At 45.7% G+C, this 17,954-nt stretch overlaps 1 protein-coding gene across 2 annotated transcripts in view; it reads right to left on the bottom strand.

Annotated features, from left to right (window-relative positions):
• The window catches only part of CYTH3 (cytohesin 3), a 108,449-nt gene that overhangs the window by 12,936 nt on the left and 77,559 nt on the right, over positions 1–17,954 (bottom strand). For both annotated transcript variants that reach the window (XM_058442740.1, XM_032755872.2), the window contains exons 2-5: positions 12,433–12,515; positions 9,657–9,721; positions 9,049–9,115; positions 27–145 (exon numbers count right to left, since the gene is read on the bottom strand). In XM_058442740.1, coding sequence (XP_058298723.1) covers positions 27–145; positions 9,049–9,115; positions 9,657–9,721; positions 12,433–12,515 — 334 coding nt within the window. The remainder of the gene's footprint in view (positions 1–26; positions 146–9,048; positions 9,116–9,656; positions 9,722–12,432; positions 12,516–17,954) is intronic.

Raw genomic sequence — 17,954 nt, 5'->3', positions numbered from 1 at the left:
GGGCTTTGCATCCTCCTCTAACTCACCTTTCACCCAGGTAGTCCCCAATGACGGTCTTATTTAGGCCTTCTCCTTTATAAAGGAACTGGGCGACGTCTTCTGGGGAACTCTGTAGCAGGTCATTTTCTATTAGAAACTGAATTCCCTGAAGAACATTAGAAAGGAAGCACTGGTTAGGAGTGTCACTCAAACTCATTTTTCAAAGACAGAAATACACTTAGTGTCATGATTTAACTGGTATGGACACAGCAAAAATAATACCAGAGACACCCATACAACTGCACAATCTGATTTTCCCAAATCCATACTACATTTTATCCATCAAAGAAACGCATATTCATTCCTCCTGTCAGTTTAACAAGTTAAAAGACAGACAAACGGGTTATTGAACAAACCATTACAGGTTGTTATTAGAAACTATAAAAGCAGGAGTAACAGTAAGATTAGATTTCCCAAGCTTAGGAAGATGGTTTATTCTGTGTCTGCGAGGAACACTTTGTGGGTGGTGGCCACTGCTGGTTGGCCATCCTGGCCCCACTCCCAGGGATGCAGCGAGCGGGTGGTGCTGGTCCCCGCTCCCTGCCACCCCCTTCACTAGAGAGGGAGTTTCCTGGCTGCCTTTGGCACTAGAAATGACCTTGTGACCCAGATCTGGCCAGACAGAAAGACAAGCCTGGAGGGAAAGTTTTTGATTTCCTGGTAAAATGGGGCCCATGAGCCAGCACTGCTCTTCCTCCTCCTTTCTGCCCTGAACACATATGTGATGACCAGAGCCACAGTGGCCATCTCACATGGGAAACCCTGAGATGGGCACAGGGACCGCCTTCTTGCCACTTGGGAGCCACCTACTGCTACACAGCTGCGTGAGAAGATAAACCTCCCCTGTGTAAGATACATTTTGTTGGATTTTCTAATACCTGTTACCAAAAACATATTAACTGACATGCCGTGCCACCAAGCTCATCCAGTCAAAGCTCATGCCCACTCTGAGGGCTGCAGCACAGCTGACAATCTCAAAGGCAACGGGCTGCCCTGGCCTGAATCAGCTGAGCACTGTCTCATGAGAAGTCCCAGGAACCTATTAATAGAAATGTTTACCTCTAACACAGCCTTGCAGCCAGTTTCAAAATATGTGTTGGCAAGGGTGGCAAGGGAATAGGGAATTCAGAAATCAATTTGCCAGGAGGCCATTTCTACAAATTCAGAGAGGCTTTATCCAGCTAAGACTCTCAGTACCCAAGACCAGGGCTGCCTCATACCCTCACGGTCTATCCAGAGATTTCCTATTTTTTTTAAACACACGAACGTCCATAGCAAAACTGAAAACAGTCAGTAAGAGAACCAATCAATACATTCTGGCATAATCACATGATGGATCACTCTACAGCCATGAAATGGAATGAACACTCACAAGAACGAAATCTCACAGACATGATATGGAGCAAAACACGACACGGAAGAGTATTTCAGTTCCATTCATAGAAGGTTTCAAAAAGGCAAAACTAACTTACGGTGATTAAGGACTGGTTACCTTGGGGAGTGAATTCCCTAGGATGAGGCACCAGAAAGGTGCCCTGTAATATTCTACAACTGCGACTTGTTCTGGGTTGCAGTTATGTCAGTATATTAATTTATAAAGATTCTTCAAGCTGTACATTTAGAATTTGTGAACCATGATTTAATGTTATTCTCCAAAAAAATCAGTGAGTCTAACAATCCTAAATCAATTCTCATATGTATCTGGTGAGAGTTTAAGTGGGTAAACCCACAAGGGCACCATCTAAATTACCAGACACACACACACACACCCCCCACACACACACCCTACACACACCCTACACACACCAGACAAACCAGACACACACACCACACACACCAGAAACACACCAGAAACACACACCACACACCACACACACACACACACACACACACACACACACACACACTGTAGCAATGCAGGTCTGGTCCTTCGAGAGGCCTAATGCAGCCCAAGTTCCCTGAAAACAGAGCCTAGGGCAAGAAAGACAGTGCTAGGGCTTTGCTATTGGCTCTAAGTGAGGAAAACAAGTGAGGCCAGTGGAGAAGCCAGGTGAGGCCATCAGCTGCAGGTGGAAAGGGAGGCAGGACACCCTCAGGGGTCACTAGTTGTCCCGTCATCTCTGGAGCTATGAGGCTGGGGGCCTGACCTTGCATGGTGAAGGCCCCTGCCACTGTCAGCTGAAGCCCAGGGAACTGAATGGGCCTGGGCATGAGGCTTCCATGAATTCCTCTGGATGCTCAAGACCTGCCCTAAAATTTAGAACATACAAAACACTGACATTTCTTGGAGAATGCTATCTGGGAGGTGACAAAGAGACAAGCAGAGGAGGAGGACACAGAAGCTCTGAGTTCAATCACACTTGTCCTACGAGACAGAGAGGAGAAGGTGCAGAGAAGGCCACAAGAAAATGGAGGCAGAGACCACAGTGAGGTGCCCACAGCTGTGGAGACCAGGAGTGTGACAGCCGCCAGGAGCGAGGCTGGAAGGGATTCTCCCTCAGAGTCTAAGCAGCAATCCTGCCCACACCCCGGATCTCGGACTTCTGGCCTCCTGAACTGAGCAAGAATAGATTTCTCATTTTAAACCACCCAATTGGTGGTCACTGTCATGGCAGCCATAGAGTACTAATACACTAGGTAAATGCTCATAAAAGAAAGTGTTTTAACATTATTAGAAAATTTCAATATTTTAAAATACCATTTAGAAAGTCAAACAGCAGAAATGGGGGCGGTGGCACCATCTGACCCACTACACCTACTCCATCTTTTTCTGTTTCTCTTCTAGGTGTGGGTCTCAATCCGAAGCTGGATTTTATTTTGTATTTTTTTATTAATACCCAAGTGTCTGTCTTGTCATTAATTTAGCCCAATCAAATCTACGGTGAGCACTGATTGGTTAGCACTTACTCCTGACCCCTTATTTGGTGCTTTCTATTTCACAGGCCTTCCCAGCCTTGTGCTGAATTGATCAAACTTTCTTTATTCAATGTTTGTTAATAATTCTAAAATCCTATTTCTCTTTAGTGATTACTCTTAAGATTTTGACAAATATTTAAACTTATTTTTATCAACATCTAGAAAACCTTAGCTGTTACTTCCCTCCTTCCTTTCCCCCTTGCTACTTAAATACTCACATAAATTTGGACTTAAAAAAAATCTTTTAAACAATAAATTTCTCACTTTGACATTAAAAGTTTTGCTTGTTTCTTTGTATGCCTTTCCTTTTTTATCCTGTGTAGTCATTTCTTGTTTTGAGGTGCCATGCTCCAATTACACAATTCCTAGAGATCAGAGAAGCCCTTGTGTGTCTGAATATGTCTTTCCTCACCTTCTCTTGTGAGTGACAGGACAGACAGAATTCGGGGTTTTAAATCATGTTTCCTCAGGCCTTGGCAGGCACTGCTCCCCTCCTGTCTTTGATCCAGCATCCCTGACAAGCTTGCTGTGCTCCTCATTTCTTCTTAGGTAATCTGATCTTTCCTTCCTGGAAAATTTAATGAATTCCTCTATCCATGAGTTTACAACATTTTACTTGACACATCTATGTGTATAAGTCTTTTCAATGTTTATCCTGCTTGGCATTTGGTGGGGCCTTTGGATCTAAGGATTTTTCTTAGTTCTAAAATATTCCAAGATTTCTTTGAAATATTTCCCCTCCTCCATTTTCCATTCTCTCCTTCTGAGACTTCTATTACATGAAATTTGGGCTGCTGGACCCACCTTGCATGTTTTCTTATAGGTCTCTGCAAAACTGAATAAAGAATTCTTAAACTCTCTTCTAGCACACGTCCACTCTTCAGCCACGTCTTCTCCATATGCTCAAGTGATGATGTGACAGACACTCCTAGTTTTCATTTCCAAGGTTCTTTTTCACAATCCTCCATTTTTGTATCATGGATAAGAAACATCCTATCGTATCTCTTTGATGATATTTATAATATAGACAAATATCCTACTATAAAAAGTTTCCTCCTATTGTTTTTTTGCTTCTTCTGTTTTTGTTTTTTTTTGAAGACAGAGTTTCGCCTTATCGCCCAGGCTGGAGTGCATTAGTGCAATCTAGGCTCATTGCAACCTCCACCTCCCAGGTTCAAGTGATTCTCCTGCCTCAGCCTCCTGAGTAGCTGAGATTACAGGTGCCTGCTACCATACCTAGCTAATTTTTTTCTATTTTTAGTAAAGATGGGGTTTCACCATGTTAGCCAAGCTAGTCTTGAACTTCTGACCTCAGGCAATCCACCCACCTCAGCCTCCCAAAGTGCTGGGATTACAGGCGTGAGCCACTGCACCCAGCCTCCTGCTTCTTTTTTAAGAGACAGGGTCTCGTTCTGTTGCCCAGGCTAGAGTGCAGTGGTGTAATCACAGCTCACCGCAGCCTCAAACTCCTGGGCTCAAGCGATCCTTCTGCCTTAGCCTCCCAGTAGTTGGACTGCAGGCACATGCCACCACATCTGGCTTGACAAAGGATTTAAGAGACAAAGTCTTACTGTCACCCAGGCTAGAATGCAGTGGTGCGATCACATTTCATTGTAGCCTCAAACTCCTGGGCCCAAGTGATCCTCCCACCTTAGCCTCTCAAGTAGCTGGGACTACAGGTGCATACCACCATGCCTGGCTGATTTTTTTTAAAAAACTGTTCGTAGAGATGAGGGTTTCGCTATATTAGGCTGGTTTTGAACTCCTGAGCTCAAGTGATCCTCCCGCCTAGACCTTCCAAGACATCAGGATTACAGGCATGAGCTGCCCTCCCCGCCTCTGTTGTTTCCATTAAGTCTGTTTCCTCCAGCTTTAGTTCTTCTGTTTGCCAGGTTTTGTGTCTCTTTCATGGTGCTGGTTTCCTCAAACGCTTGGTGGTGCCTGGTGGGTGTTCGTCTTTGGATTTTAGGGTCACTGTTGGCTTAACAGAATGCTACTTGCTTCTGGTTTTTGCTGCAGTTGCCTCCAGTGATCTGGCAGAGAAGCAGGTCAGGAAGCCAACGGCTGGTCTCTGGGAGTGGGTATTTCTCCTTGTTGGTGCTGCCACCCACCGAGGACGCTGCCTGTTTTCACGGACTAAGTGCTCCCTCTTGCTTTTCCCACCTGGAGACACAATCACTGCTAGACACAAGGTCAGGAAAGTGTGACCAGTCTCGACGTCCCTCCCACAGTTCTGTTCCCCGAATGTACCTCCTCTGAGCTCAGGGAACTCTGAAGCTGCTCTTGCCACCCCCGGCAGTTCTTTCTTGTGTGTGCTGTGGGTACTGTTTCCTTCTTCAGCTGATCCCATTTATCTTCTTCCAGGGATTCTCAATTTCTAGTCCATTGAGTGGACCCCTGCTTGTCATATAGATTTATATATTTTATTTAAGGCATTTCTAGGCAATCAGGAATAAAAGAGAGGCTACAGAGCGTTTTCAGCTTCCTTGATCTAATCAAACCTTCCCTCTTACTCACTGATGAACTCAAGTACTACTTCTAGAAATAATGCACCCGAACAAACCAAAGCTCCCTGTTTGAAATGTCATCACTCTGAGACTTAGAACAGACCATCCTAGCCGGAAGGAATTTATTTACTCTGACAATGTCTTCATGCTTCACACTGTTACAGGTTTAATAGGGGCATGGGGAGGTAGATATAATTTTGAGTTGTGTCTGAAGCATGTGAGATCATCCATTGCAGCTGTAAACAAAATGTCCGTGTCCCCCCTCCCACAATTCATATGTTGAAGCCCAAACCCCCAGTGTGATGGTATCTAGAGATGGGGTCTTTTGGAGGTAATCAGCATTACATGAGGTCCTGGCTGGGGTCCTGGTCTGATGGGATTTGTGCCCTTATAAGAACAGCACCCTAGAGTGAGTAAGTTCTCCTTACTCCCCAGCATGTGAGGATAGAGCAAGAAGGCAGCTACTAGCAAGCCAGGAAGAGAGCCCTCACCAGACATCAATCATGCTGGCACCCTCATCTCAGACTTCCAGCCTCCAGAACTGTAAGAAAATACATTTCCATTGTTTAAGCACCCCCTCTGTGGCTTTTTTTTTTTTTTTTTTTGAGATGGAGTCTCGCTCTGTCACCCAGGCTGGAGTGCAGTGACACAATCTCAGCTCATTGCAAGCTCCACCTCCCGGGTTCATGCCATTCTCCTGCCTCAGCCTCCCGAGTAGCTGGGACTACAGGCGCCCGCCACTGCGCTGGGCTAATTTTTTGTATTTTTAGTAGAGACGGGGTTTCACTGTGTTAGCCAGGATGGTCTTGATCTCCTGACCTCATGATCCGCCCGCCTCAGCCTCCCAAAGTGCTGGGATTACAGGCATGAGCCACCGTGCCTGGCCCCCTCTGTGGTATTGTGTTAGGAAAGCTCAAGTAGACTGACAAGTGCTATATTCAAGTCTACAAAACTTGTAGTTTTATTGGCCCTTATTATAAATCTGACACACGGTATATATAAAACAGGAAGACAGTCAAGAGCCTGACAGAGAGGGCTTCATAGGCATGAAGATAAGTTTACACTCATGAAGCTGAAACCTGATGCACAGTACTGGCACCACTTTATTTATTTACTTATTTTGAGAGAGAGTCTCTCACTCTTATTGCCCAGACTGGAGTGCAGTGATGCAATCTCAGCTCACTGCAACCTGACTCCCAGGTTCAAGGGATTCTCGCGCTTCAGCCTCCCGAGTAGCTGGGACTACAGGCACCCGCCACTACGCCCGGCTAATTTTGTATTTTTAGTAGAGATGGAGTTTCACCATGTTGGCCAGGCTGGTATCAAACTCCTGACCTCAGGTGATCTGCCCAGCTGGGCCTCCTAAAGTGCTGGGATTATACGCATCAGCCACCGCGCCAGGCCTCAGTAGCATCCCTTTAAAAAAATAAGTATTTATTTGTATGTATTTCATGGGATTAGAATTTATCCATGAACTTATTGGTGTGCTGCCCTGTGCTGCACCACTTGGGTCCCCTTAAAACATAAGGTCCAGTTCTGAGTACATCCACTTTCATAAAGAATCCTGAGATGCTTCCAATGCTTATTAAATCTGATAAATCTAACTCCACAGTTCCAACTCCTTAAAAAAAAGCTGTTACCCAAAATATCAAATCATTTCCACATTCACAAAATTGACAATTTTCATTCCATCTTGGAGATGATTTATGCCCCATAAGCAGAGAAACAGAAAGCAACAGGAAAGTTTTCACAGTGGCTAGAGTGTATGCATTAAACAAAAACCCTCCTCTGGGTGCAGATGTGCTGGGCCTTAAGAAAATCCAGACATGGCCGGGCGCGGTGGCTCATGCCTGTAATCCCAGTACTTTTGGGAGGCCGAGGTGGGCGGATCACTTGAGGTCAGGAGTTCGTGACCAGCCTGGCCAACGTGGTGAAACTCGGCCGGGTGCAGTGGGCTCACACCTGTAATCCCAGCACTTTGGGAGGCCGAGGTGCGCAGATCACAAGGTCAGGAGATCAAGACCATCCTGGCTAACACGGTGAAACCCCTTATCTACTAAAAAAAAATACAAAAAATTAGCCGGGCATGGTGGCAGGCACCTGTAGTCCCAGCTACTCGGGAGGCTGAGGCAGGAGAATGGTGTGAACCCAGGAGGTGGAGCTTGCCGTGGGCCGAGATCACGCCATTACACTCCAGCCTGGGCAACAGAGTGAGACTCTGTCTCAAAAAAAAAAAAAAAAAAAACTTATCTGGGCGCAGTGGCGCATACCTGCAGTCCCAGACCTGCAAATCGTGAGCAGGAAATAATGACATGCACTTCTGTAAATATCATCTGCAACTGCACCTGCACTTATGTGAGTTTACAGAACTTAGACCTTGTACAATGCAATTCTACAATCAGATATTTATCAAATGAACAAATAATTAACTAATTAGCACAGAGGCTCAATGTCAGAAAAGCAAGCGGGACGTTAGAAGTACAGACCAACTGGGCCAGGCATGATGGCTCATGCCTGTAATTCCAGCACTTTGGGAGGCCAAGGCAGGTGGATCACGAGGTCAGAAGATCAAGACCAGCCTGGCTAACACAGTGAAACCCCATCTCTATTAAAAATACAAAAAATTAGCTGGGCATGGTGGCGGGCACCTGTAGTCTCAGCTACTCGGAAGGCTGAGGCAGGAGAATGGCATGAACCCGGGAGGCGGAGCTTGCAGTGAGCCCAGATCGTGCCACTGCACTCCAGCCTGGGCAACAGAGTGAGACTCCGTCTCAAAAAAAAAAAAAAAAAAAGTGCAGACCGACTGAAGACCACAGGAGTGGCGTGAACCAGCTCTGCAGCGAGACCTTCCCATGGACACGCCATTCCTCTCCTCAACCCTGAAGACTCAGGTCTACCCTTCTTTCTCAAAACCAAAATGTCCTCCAAGAAGCTTCACAGATTCTGCCAAATCCTTTAGCTCAGTCTCAAAAACAAGCACCTACATATTTCAGGTTTCACTGTTTTCGAGTGTTTCCCTAGAAAATCCAACTTGAGGAAAGAGGAAGATGCTGGCTTAAATGGGGAGGATCCCTTGTTTTTTCACAGACACCTGCTTTTTAAGGTGAATGGAGGAATAAAGTCCTCTTATGTGAACCAGTTAACCCACCCAGATTATAAAGTCCATAACCTCTGGACACCAGGGTTCCACTCCCACCCACTCCTTCCTAATCACGTGATTCCCTGATTGTAGGGCCCAGCTCAAGCGGGAAGACGGGAATATGAGCCTGGACAGCAAGGGCGCTGCCTGGAGCCAAGCCCGGCCCATGCCGAGTCATCCAAGCCGTGCCTGTGAGGCTGCTTCCTCACCCAGCAGCTCATTCTGAAAGAAAGGCCTTTCTGCCCAGGGAACCAGCCCTACAAGGCACTTCTGCTTCACCCCACTCGTGAACAGCCCCTTTTTGATAAAAATGTGCCTTCAACTCCCAGTCTTTTATGAGGTGATAGGGCGGACCACCTCTGACCTCTGTCCAAAAGGGAGACAGCAGTTCAAATCAATCAATTAGTCCATCTCCTGCAGGCCAGAAAAGGGAGAGCATTCTCTTACCTTTTTGGGATCCATGTTGAATTTCTTTCTTCCCATGGCTATCTGTTTGTTCCTCTGAGTCGTTTTGCTATTGGTGTGAAATAATTTAAAAATCACTCATGCTGTTTTCACAGTGCAGCCCAGTCACGGCCCTCCAGTGTACTTTCCCCCACAACAACGGGCTCAAGGAAGGGAAAGCACAGGCCCTCACGGAGGGGCCTCCAGCCTCTGCGGTGGCGGCAGGGGTGATGCGGCCGCCATTGCTCTTCACATTTGATAACTTGAGACACTTCAGAAAAAGCTAATGATGCAAAGCAGTGATTTTAATAAAGCACAGCTCCTTAGGATGCAGGCAGGTAATTTCTGTGCGGGTCAACCCTGAAGTGCCTGTGCTTATGCCTGAACCTACAAAGGTAGACGATGACTTGCAGAGGAGGCAACAGGAAGTAACATCCAGGGAAACACCCCTGGACCCCTCCACGCGGAGAGGGGAGAGAGGAGAGGAATTAACAACTCCACGGGCTCCCCACATCCCAACCACTCTCACCCCACTTTCTGCAAGTTTGACTAGAGGATGGAGGTAGAAAGAAAAGAGTAAATAGCTTAAAGGTGTAGCCACAAATTGTTACCTCTCCTCTACGGAAGTTAGATTGTCGATCTCTGTCATCACTTCTGCAATTTCATATTTCAGCCTCTGTCAAAAAAGAAGAATTTCGAGGTGGGGAGTGGGTCTTAACCTTCCTCCCCTGAGACTCAGAAATTTTAGTTCTCTTGTGACAAGCTTCCCTGAGGTCTCATCTGAGCATCACAGGGATGGAAAAACCAATACTATTATCAATACAGCTAGAGCTTCATAGTCAAAGCCACCACAACTTAGGAGAAAACAAAATTGTTTGCTCACTTTTCATCAGATACCAGGTTCAGAGGGGTCCACTGTGCAGATCCTAGGGTATTTGTGTATAAAATCAAGCAGGGACACTGGGGGGAATCTCACAGCTGTGAAAAGATAAAACCAAGCCAGGAGTGCTGGCTCATGCCTGTAATCCCAGCATTTTGGGAGGTTGAAGCAGAGGGATCACTTGAGACCAGGAGTTTGAGAACAGCCTGGACAATGTAGCAAGGCCTCATTGTTACAAAAAAGAAAAACAGAAAAATTAGCTGAGTGTGGTGGTACACGCCTGTAGTCCTAGCTACTAGAGAGGCTGAGGAGGGAGGATTGTGTGAACGTGTGAGTTTGAGGCTGCAGTGAGCCATGATCACACCATTGTACTCCAGTCTGGGTGACAGAGCAAGACTTTGTCTCTTTTAAAAAAAAAAAAAAAAAACCAGCAAAAGGAAAGCCATGAGTCCTTCATTTGCTTAACTGCACTATTCAGCCCTGCCATGCACACAGTCACCTGCCTCCTCCTTCAACACTGCCTGTGTTCCCAGGGAGAAGCTGAGGCTCGGGTGTGTTTAGATCGGTGGTCTCAGGTTGAAGCTCAGGTGTGTTTAGGTCAGTGGTCTCAGGATCACTTCTATCACCTTGAATGAGATGAAGCACCATGGACAGAGCCCAGAGGGTGAACAGAACTGACTTAGGGCATTCAGAGAAGCCAAATGCATCCGAGGGGACAGACCCCCTTTCCCTTGATGTGGCCCCTACTAATGAGACTGACCTCTGGAAGCCTCCAACTTCCCCGGGCCTCAGTGTGCTCACTGATAAAATGAAGTAGTTAGAGCTAGATTATGATTCCACATTTATCCAGCAGGCTGATTACTAATGTTCAAATAATATACAACCTTATTCTTCAACCAGAGACCAATTCTGGGTTATCTGATTTTCCCAAGAATGAAGGGTAACCTTAGAAGAAAAATTTCCATGAATTACCTTTCAAATACAAAGACATTTTTATTCAGGACCCTATTATATGCCAAGACACTCAGACTTAAAACGCAAGCTCCTAGAAAGGAGCTATTGTCTGGGACAAGGCCTGTCCTTGCCGTGGCCTGTGAAGCCACATTTATTCTTGCAATGACAATGACTAGGAAGCTTCTCAAAGAAGACTTCCATGTCTGATTGACTTTCCCAAGGAAGTCCCAAATGGACAGAGCCAGGGCCAGCCCTCTGAATCACTTCTGTAACAATCACAGGCTCTCCCACGCTGAGACGGTGGCTTTACTCATGTGCTTCTCCTGTGGGACCTCCCTCTATCCCGTCCTCTGAGTAAAGTACACAAGTGTGGAAGAGCCCATGTTTGTGTGCCTGTGTTTTTATTCGTCTTTTTTTTTTTTTTTTTTTTTTTTGAGACAGGGTCTGGCTCTGTTGCCCAGTCCGCAGTACAGTGGCACAATCACAGTTCACTGTAGTCTCAGCTTCTTGGGCTCAGGTGATCCTCCCACCTCAGCCTCCCGAGTAGCTGGGACTACAGGTACATGCCACCATGCCCAGCTACGTTTTGCATTTTTGGAAGAGATGGGGTTTGACCATGTTGCCCAGACTGGTATTGAATTCCTGGGCTCAAGAGATCCTCCCGCCTTGGCCTCCCAAAGTGCTGGGATTACAGGTGTGAGCCACTGTGCCTGGCCTAATGTGTCATTCTACTCCTACCACCTGGTAGGCACTTGGTACACAGCTGGAACCCAATACATGCCCACGTATTCATTCAAAGGGCATCTGAGAGCCAAAAATGGAACAGGCAATGTTCTAGGTGCTAGAACATTAACATATTGGTGGCTGGGCGTGATGGCTCACGCCTGTGATCCCAGCACTTTGGGAGGCTGAGGCAGATGGATCACGAGGTCAGGAGATCAAGACCAATCTGGCTAACACAGTGAAACCCTGTCTCTACTAAAAATACAAAAACTTAGCTGGGTGTGGTGGCAGGTGCCTGTAATCTCAACTACTCGGGAGACTGAGGCAGGAGAATGGCGTGAACCCAGGAGGCAAAGGATGCAGTGAGCCCAGATCGTGCCACTGCATTCCAGCCTGGGCAACAGAGCGAGACTCCATCTCAAAAAAGCAAAAAGCAAAAAACAAATAAAAAAACATATTGGTTAATGAAAGAGGGTATCAGTGCACAATTTGACAGAGCAATGCGCTGGTGGCTTGCTGCTGCTTTAGATGATATGCTGCCTGTGGCCCCGGGTTTGCGAGCTGGCTACTGCTGACCTCAGTTCTACGATGTCTTGATTTCTACCCCGGGTCTCATTGCCTGTGTGGAGTCTTCGCTTTCCCAACTTGATAACTTTTTCACTCTGTCTCTTTGCGTAGTTCTTATATGCACACACTAAACACCTTTTTCTTTTGTTTTTTGGTTTTTTTTTTTTTTTACATTTTTGTGAGGCTACTCTTTTACTATTTTACTCAAAAACAAAAAACAGAGTTTTGCATTTTTTGTTTTTTTTGTTTTTTGTTTTTTTTACCTCAATGTCATCAATAAGTTCCTTTTTTCTTCGACGAATGTCTAGAAGTTCTTCTCTCTCTTCTAATGAGAGGTCTTCAGGCACTGAAAGAAGAAAAAAATAACTACTTTGGAGAACAAATTGGCAACATCTAGCAAGGTTGAGATACGTACATGCTGCCACCCAGCAATTCCAGCAGGTATTTATCCTAAAGAAACGCTCCCATTGAGACTGTATCTAAGACACTCATAGGAGTGCTCTTTATAACCAGAAAACAGCCTAAATATTCATCAATAAGAACATGAGTAAATTGTGGTACATTCATAAAATAGAATCCCATCCAACACAAATATTTTTTCAGGCCAGGCACGGTGGCTCATGCCTGTAATCCCAGCACTTTAGGAGGCTGAGGTGGGTGGATCACTTGAGGTCAGGAGTTTGAGACCAGCCTGGCCAACATGGTGAAACCCCATCTCTACTAAAAATACAAAAATCAGCTGGGCGTGGTGGTGCATGCCTGTAATCTCAGCTACTCGAGAGGCTGAGGCAGGAGAACTGCTTGAACCCAGGAGGTGGAGGCTGCAATGAGGCGAAATCATACCACTGCACTCCAGCCTGGGCAACAGAGGGAGATTCTGTTTCGGAAAAAAAAATAAAAATAAAAAGAATAAGCTAAGTCTATCAATATGGATGAGTCTCACAAATAAAATGATTATGAAAGAAGGCTAAGTCCAGGCACAGTGGCTCACGTCTCTAATCCCAGCACTTCGAGAGACTGAGGCGGGAGGATCACTTGAGCCCAGGAGTTCAAGACCAACCTGAGCAAGATGGTGAGATCCTTTCTCTACAAAAATTAAAATAAATAAATAAATAAATAAATAAATAAACATAGCACCCAGGAAAAGACCACAGGCCGACGAAAATATGATTCACAGCAGAGCTGACACTCAGCTCAAAAACAGACTGGACTCTTCAACAAATATGTGTGAAGACAGTTATTTATATGGAAAAAATAAAAGCAGATTGTATGTTATTAATCATACATATTTTCAATGAATTACAAGTGGATTAAAGGCTTAAATGGGAGAGGGAACGCTATACAATTTTTAGAAGTAAATATAGGAGAATGCTTTTTATAATTTCAGGGTAGGGAAGGACTTTTTTTTTTTTTGAGACGGAATCTGGCTCTGTCGCCCTGGCTGGAGTGCAGTGGCACAATCTTTGCTCACTGCGTCCTCCGTCTCCTGGGTTCACTGTACCCAGCCAGGGAAGGACTTCTTAAACAAGACAGACAAAATATAAATCACAAAGGAAAATGTTAATACATTTAATTATATCAAGATTAAGAAACTAGGCCAGGCAAGGTGGCTCATGCCTGTATCCAAGCACTTTGGGAGGCCAAGGTGGGAGGATCACTTGAGGCCAGGAGTTCGAGACCAGCCTGGACAATACAGTGGGACCCCATCTGAACTAAAAAAATGAAAAATAGCCAGGCATGATGGTGCATGCCTGTGGGCCCAGTCACTTTGGGAGCCTGAGGTGGGAGGATCACTTCAGCCCAGGAGTTTGAGGCTGCAGTGAGCTATGATCACAACCGTGAGGCTGACTGTGCCACTGCACCCCAGTCTGGGCAACACAGAATCTGTGTCTCAAAAAAAAAATTAATAAATAAAAACTTTATTCTCCAAAAGTTCCACACCACAAAGTGAAGAAGAGCTGAGCCAGAAACTGCCAAAGAATTGGGATTCAAAATATGTAACTCCTAAAAATTATATTGTTTTTTGTAGAGACAAGATCTCACTCTGCTGGCCAGGATCTCACCAGAGTGAAATGCTGCAATGGCTCATTGTAGCCTTGAACTCCTGGGCTCAAGCAATCCTCCCACCTCAGCCTCCCAAGTAGCTAGGATTACAGACATGAGCCACCATGTCTGGCTAATTTTTTTAGAGACAGAGTCTTGCTATGTTGCCCAGGCTGGCCTTGAACACCTGGCCTAAAGCAAAACTCCTACTTTGGCCTCCTAAAGCACAGGGATTGCAGGTGTGAGCCACTGTGCCCAGCCGCAAGTCAATTTTTTTTTTTTTTTTTTTTTTTTTGAGACAGAGTCTCGCTCTGTCACCAGGCTGGAGTACAGTGGCACAATCTCAGCTCACTGCAACCTCCACCTCCTGAGTTCAAGTGATTCTCCTGCCTCAGCCTCCCGAGTAGCTGGGATTACAGGCGTGCACCACCACGCTCGGCTAATTTTTTGTATTTTTAGTAGAGATGGGGTTTTACCATGTTGGCCAAGCTGGTCTCGAACTCCTGACCTCAAGTGATCCACCCGCCCCGGCCTCCCAAAGTGCTGAGATTACAGGCGTGAGCCACCGCGCCTGGCCCACAAGTCAATTTTTAAAAGACAAAACAACTCCGTGCTTAGAAAATGGGCAAATGGGGCCAGACGCGGTAGCTCATGCCTGTAAGCCCAGCACTTTGGGAGGCATAGACAGGTGGATCACCTGAGGTCAGGAGTTCTGGACCAGTCTGGCCAACACAGTGAAACCCCGTCTCTACTAAAGATACAAAAAATTAGCTGGGTGTGGTGGTGGGCACCTGTAATCCCAGTTACTTGCGGGGCTGAGGCAGGAGAATCGCTTGAAACAGGAAAGCAAAGGTTGCAGTGAGCCGAGATCGCGCTGCACTCCAGCCTGGGTGACAGAGCGAGAGTCTGTCTCAAAAGAAAAAAGGAAATTGGGCAAATGACTTGCATAGGCACAAGACCAAAAAATTAATATGAATGGGCTGATGAAAGGATGTCAACTCTCTTAATAGTCAAGGAAATACAAATTAAAATCCCAACAAGAGACCTCCATTAGGTTGCAGTGAGCTGAGATCGCGCCACTGCACTCCAGCCTGGGCGACACAGCGAGACTCCATCTCAAAAAAAAAAAAAAAAAAAAAAAAAAAGGAGACATCCACTAAAACTGTAGTAATCATAATTAGCAATTTAAAAAATTCAAAACCTGTCACAACAAAGAGAATTGAAACAGAAAGAACCGCCACGTTTTTATCAGCTTGAAGCCAAACTGGACTAGCCATAGCTGATTTAATGCACGTGGAAAAGGAAACTTTGAAGCCCACAGTGGCGTAGACCAAGTAACCTAATTTACGTGAGAGAATCCCCAAAAGGCTTAGGCTCTGGCTGGACCACATAACTCTGGAGGGGGGCTGTGAAGGAGGGTCAACTAAAATAAGGAGAACTGGTTGAGAGGCTCTTTGAAATGCCATTGGATGCCTGCCTCTTCTCTCCCACGCCACAGAAGACTGCTTATTTATCTTTAGAGAACAAAACAGAGAGACTAGAGCACCCTACCAAAAACAAGGGTGAGAGATAAAAGCAGACATACTCATCACCAAGCTGCCTTCCCCACTGGGCTCCCAGACTGCAGGCCACGGGCCATTTAATCCTCTTCCACCACCCTGGACAGAGGCTGGGACAAGCGTCTTCTCTGAGGCATCCCACAGGCTTCAGCTCTAAAGATACTGATGTGAGGGGCAGACACCAACAACCAGCACACCCCCACCACCCTACAGAGAAACAGTCAACACGGCCTGCTGCACTCAGAGCTTCTGATACACTTTTTACTTCTTCCTTCTCAAACTGGAGGTAAGCCTCTGACATGCAAAACAGATACCAAAATAGACACAAAAAAGCAAAAAGGGATAACCGCGGTTACACCTTGGGGACAAAAAAGTGACAAGGCAAGGCAATGCTCGCCCCCATTACAAACATTACAGTTGACTCTTTAATATGTGTACAACTGATAAAATATAAAACCTTGGGGGAAAAGCCAGGCGTGACGGCACGCATCCGTACTCCCAGGTACTCAGGAGGCTGAGGTGGGAGGATCGTTTGAGCTCAGGGGTTCCAGGCTGCAGTGACCAGCCACTGCATCCCAGCCTGGATGACAGAGCAAGACTCCCATCTCTTTAAAAAAAAAAAACAAAAACAAAAAACAAAAAAACCTTGAAAACAACACATGCATTTCAATCTCACCAGACTGTGACCTCTCATCGAGAGAACTTTGGAAAACAACGTGTCTATTAATATCAAAGAAGTGCATCTGCTATGACCCAGCAATTTTACTCCTAGGCATATCAGAAAAATTTCTGTGCACTGCAACAGAAGATATATACCAGTAACATCAAAAGAAGCCCATTGTGTAGATTAAAAAAGGAAATAGGCCGGGCACGTGGCTCACGCCTGTAATCCCAGCACTTTGGGAGACCAAGGCGGGCGGATCATGAGGTCAAGAGCTCGAGAGCATCCTGGCTAACATGGTGAAACCCCGTCTCTACTAACAATACAAAAATTAGCTGGGTGTCATGGCGGGCGCCTATAGTCCCAGCTACTCAGGAGGCTGAGGCGGGAGAATCACTTGAACCCAGGAGGTGGAAGTTGCAGTGAGCCAAGATCGCACCATTGCACTCCAGCCTGAGCCACAAGAGCAAAACTCCATCTCAAAAAATAAATAATAATTAAAAAAAAAAAAAAAAGAAACAGACAAATGAAAAGAGAAAAAGTAGGCCATATCCTCTTTCTAAATAAGACAACGGTCATCTGAAACCAAAAAGCTGTTCATCAGAGAAAATAACTTTTGGATGGCAATGGTTATGCCTAAAAAAAGAGAACAAATTTATTAATATTTTCAAGGGTACTGTAGGTACTGTGTCTGATCCCTCATCAGTTGAATGTTTTTATTACGATATAAATTAAGAACACAATCTTCAGCTCATGATAAAGTAAACATGGCAAAGCAAAAAAATTTTGCAAAAAGATACTATATTTTCTTCAGGTCTTTTTTTTTTAATTTATATCGTAATGAAAGAGTCTTGCTCTGTCGCCCAGGCTGGAGTGCAGTGGCGCAATCTCGGCTCACTGCAAGCTCCGCCTCCCGGGTTCACGCCATTCTCCTGCCTCAGCCTCTCCGAGTAGCTGGGACTACAGGCACCCGCCACCACGCCCGGCTAATTTTTTTGTATTTTTAGTAGAGACAGGGTTTCACCGTGGTCTCAATCTCCTGACCTCGTGATCCGCCTGCCTCGGCCTCCCAAAATGCTGGGATTACAAGCGTGAGCCACCGTGCCTGGCCTTCTTCAGGTCTTTCTTAATAAACTTTTGTCTCAAAGAGAAAAAAATAAAATGTGCTTTACAAAGATACCGATAATACAATTAACATAAAATTTGTAATTTCCTGCTTCCTGTATTAGATCTAAGTGTCGATAAATTCCACACTGTGGTTTTCTTTTTCTTTTTTATTTTTTTGAGATGGCGTCTCACTCTGTCGCCAGGCTGGAGTGCAGTGGTGCAATCTTGGCTCACTGCAACTTCCACCTCCCGGGTTCAAAGGATTCTCCTGCCTCAGCCTCCCAAGTGGCTGGGACTACAGGCATGCACCACTATACCCAGCTAATTTTTGTATTTTTAGTAGGGATAGGGTTTCACCATGTTGGCCAGGATGGTCTCGATCTCTTCACCTTGTGATCCACCCACCTCAGCCTCC

Source organism: Hylobates moloch, unplaced genomic scaffold, assembly GCF_009828535.3.
Source record: "Hylobates moloch isolate HMO894 unplaced genomic scaffold, HMol_V3 SCAFFOLD_1, whole genome shotgun sequence".
In the NCBI taxonomy this organism is placed as follows: domain Eukaryota; kingdom Metazoa; phylum Chordata; class Mammalia; order Primates; family Hylobatidae; genus Hylobates; species Hylobates moloch.
Note: the sequence above shows the minus strand (reverse complement) of the source record. Positions and strands in the feature narration are given on the sequence as shown.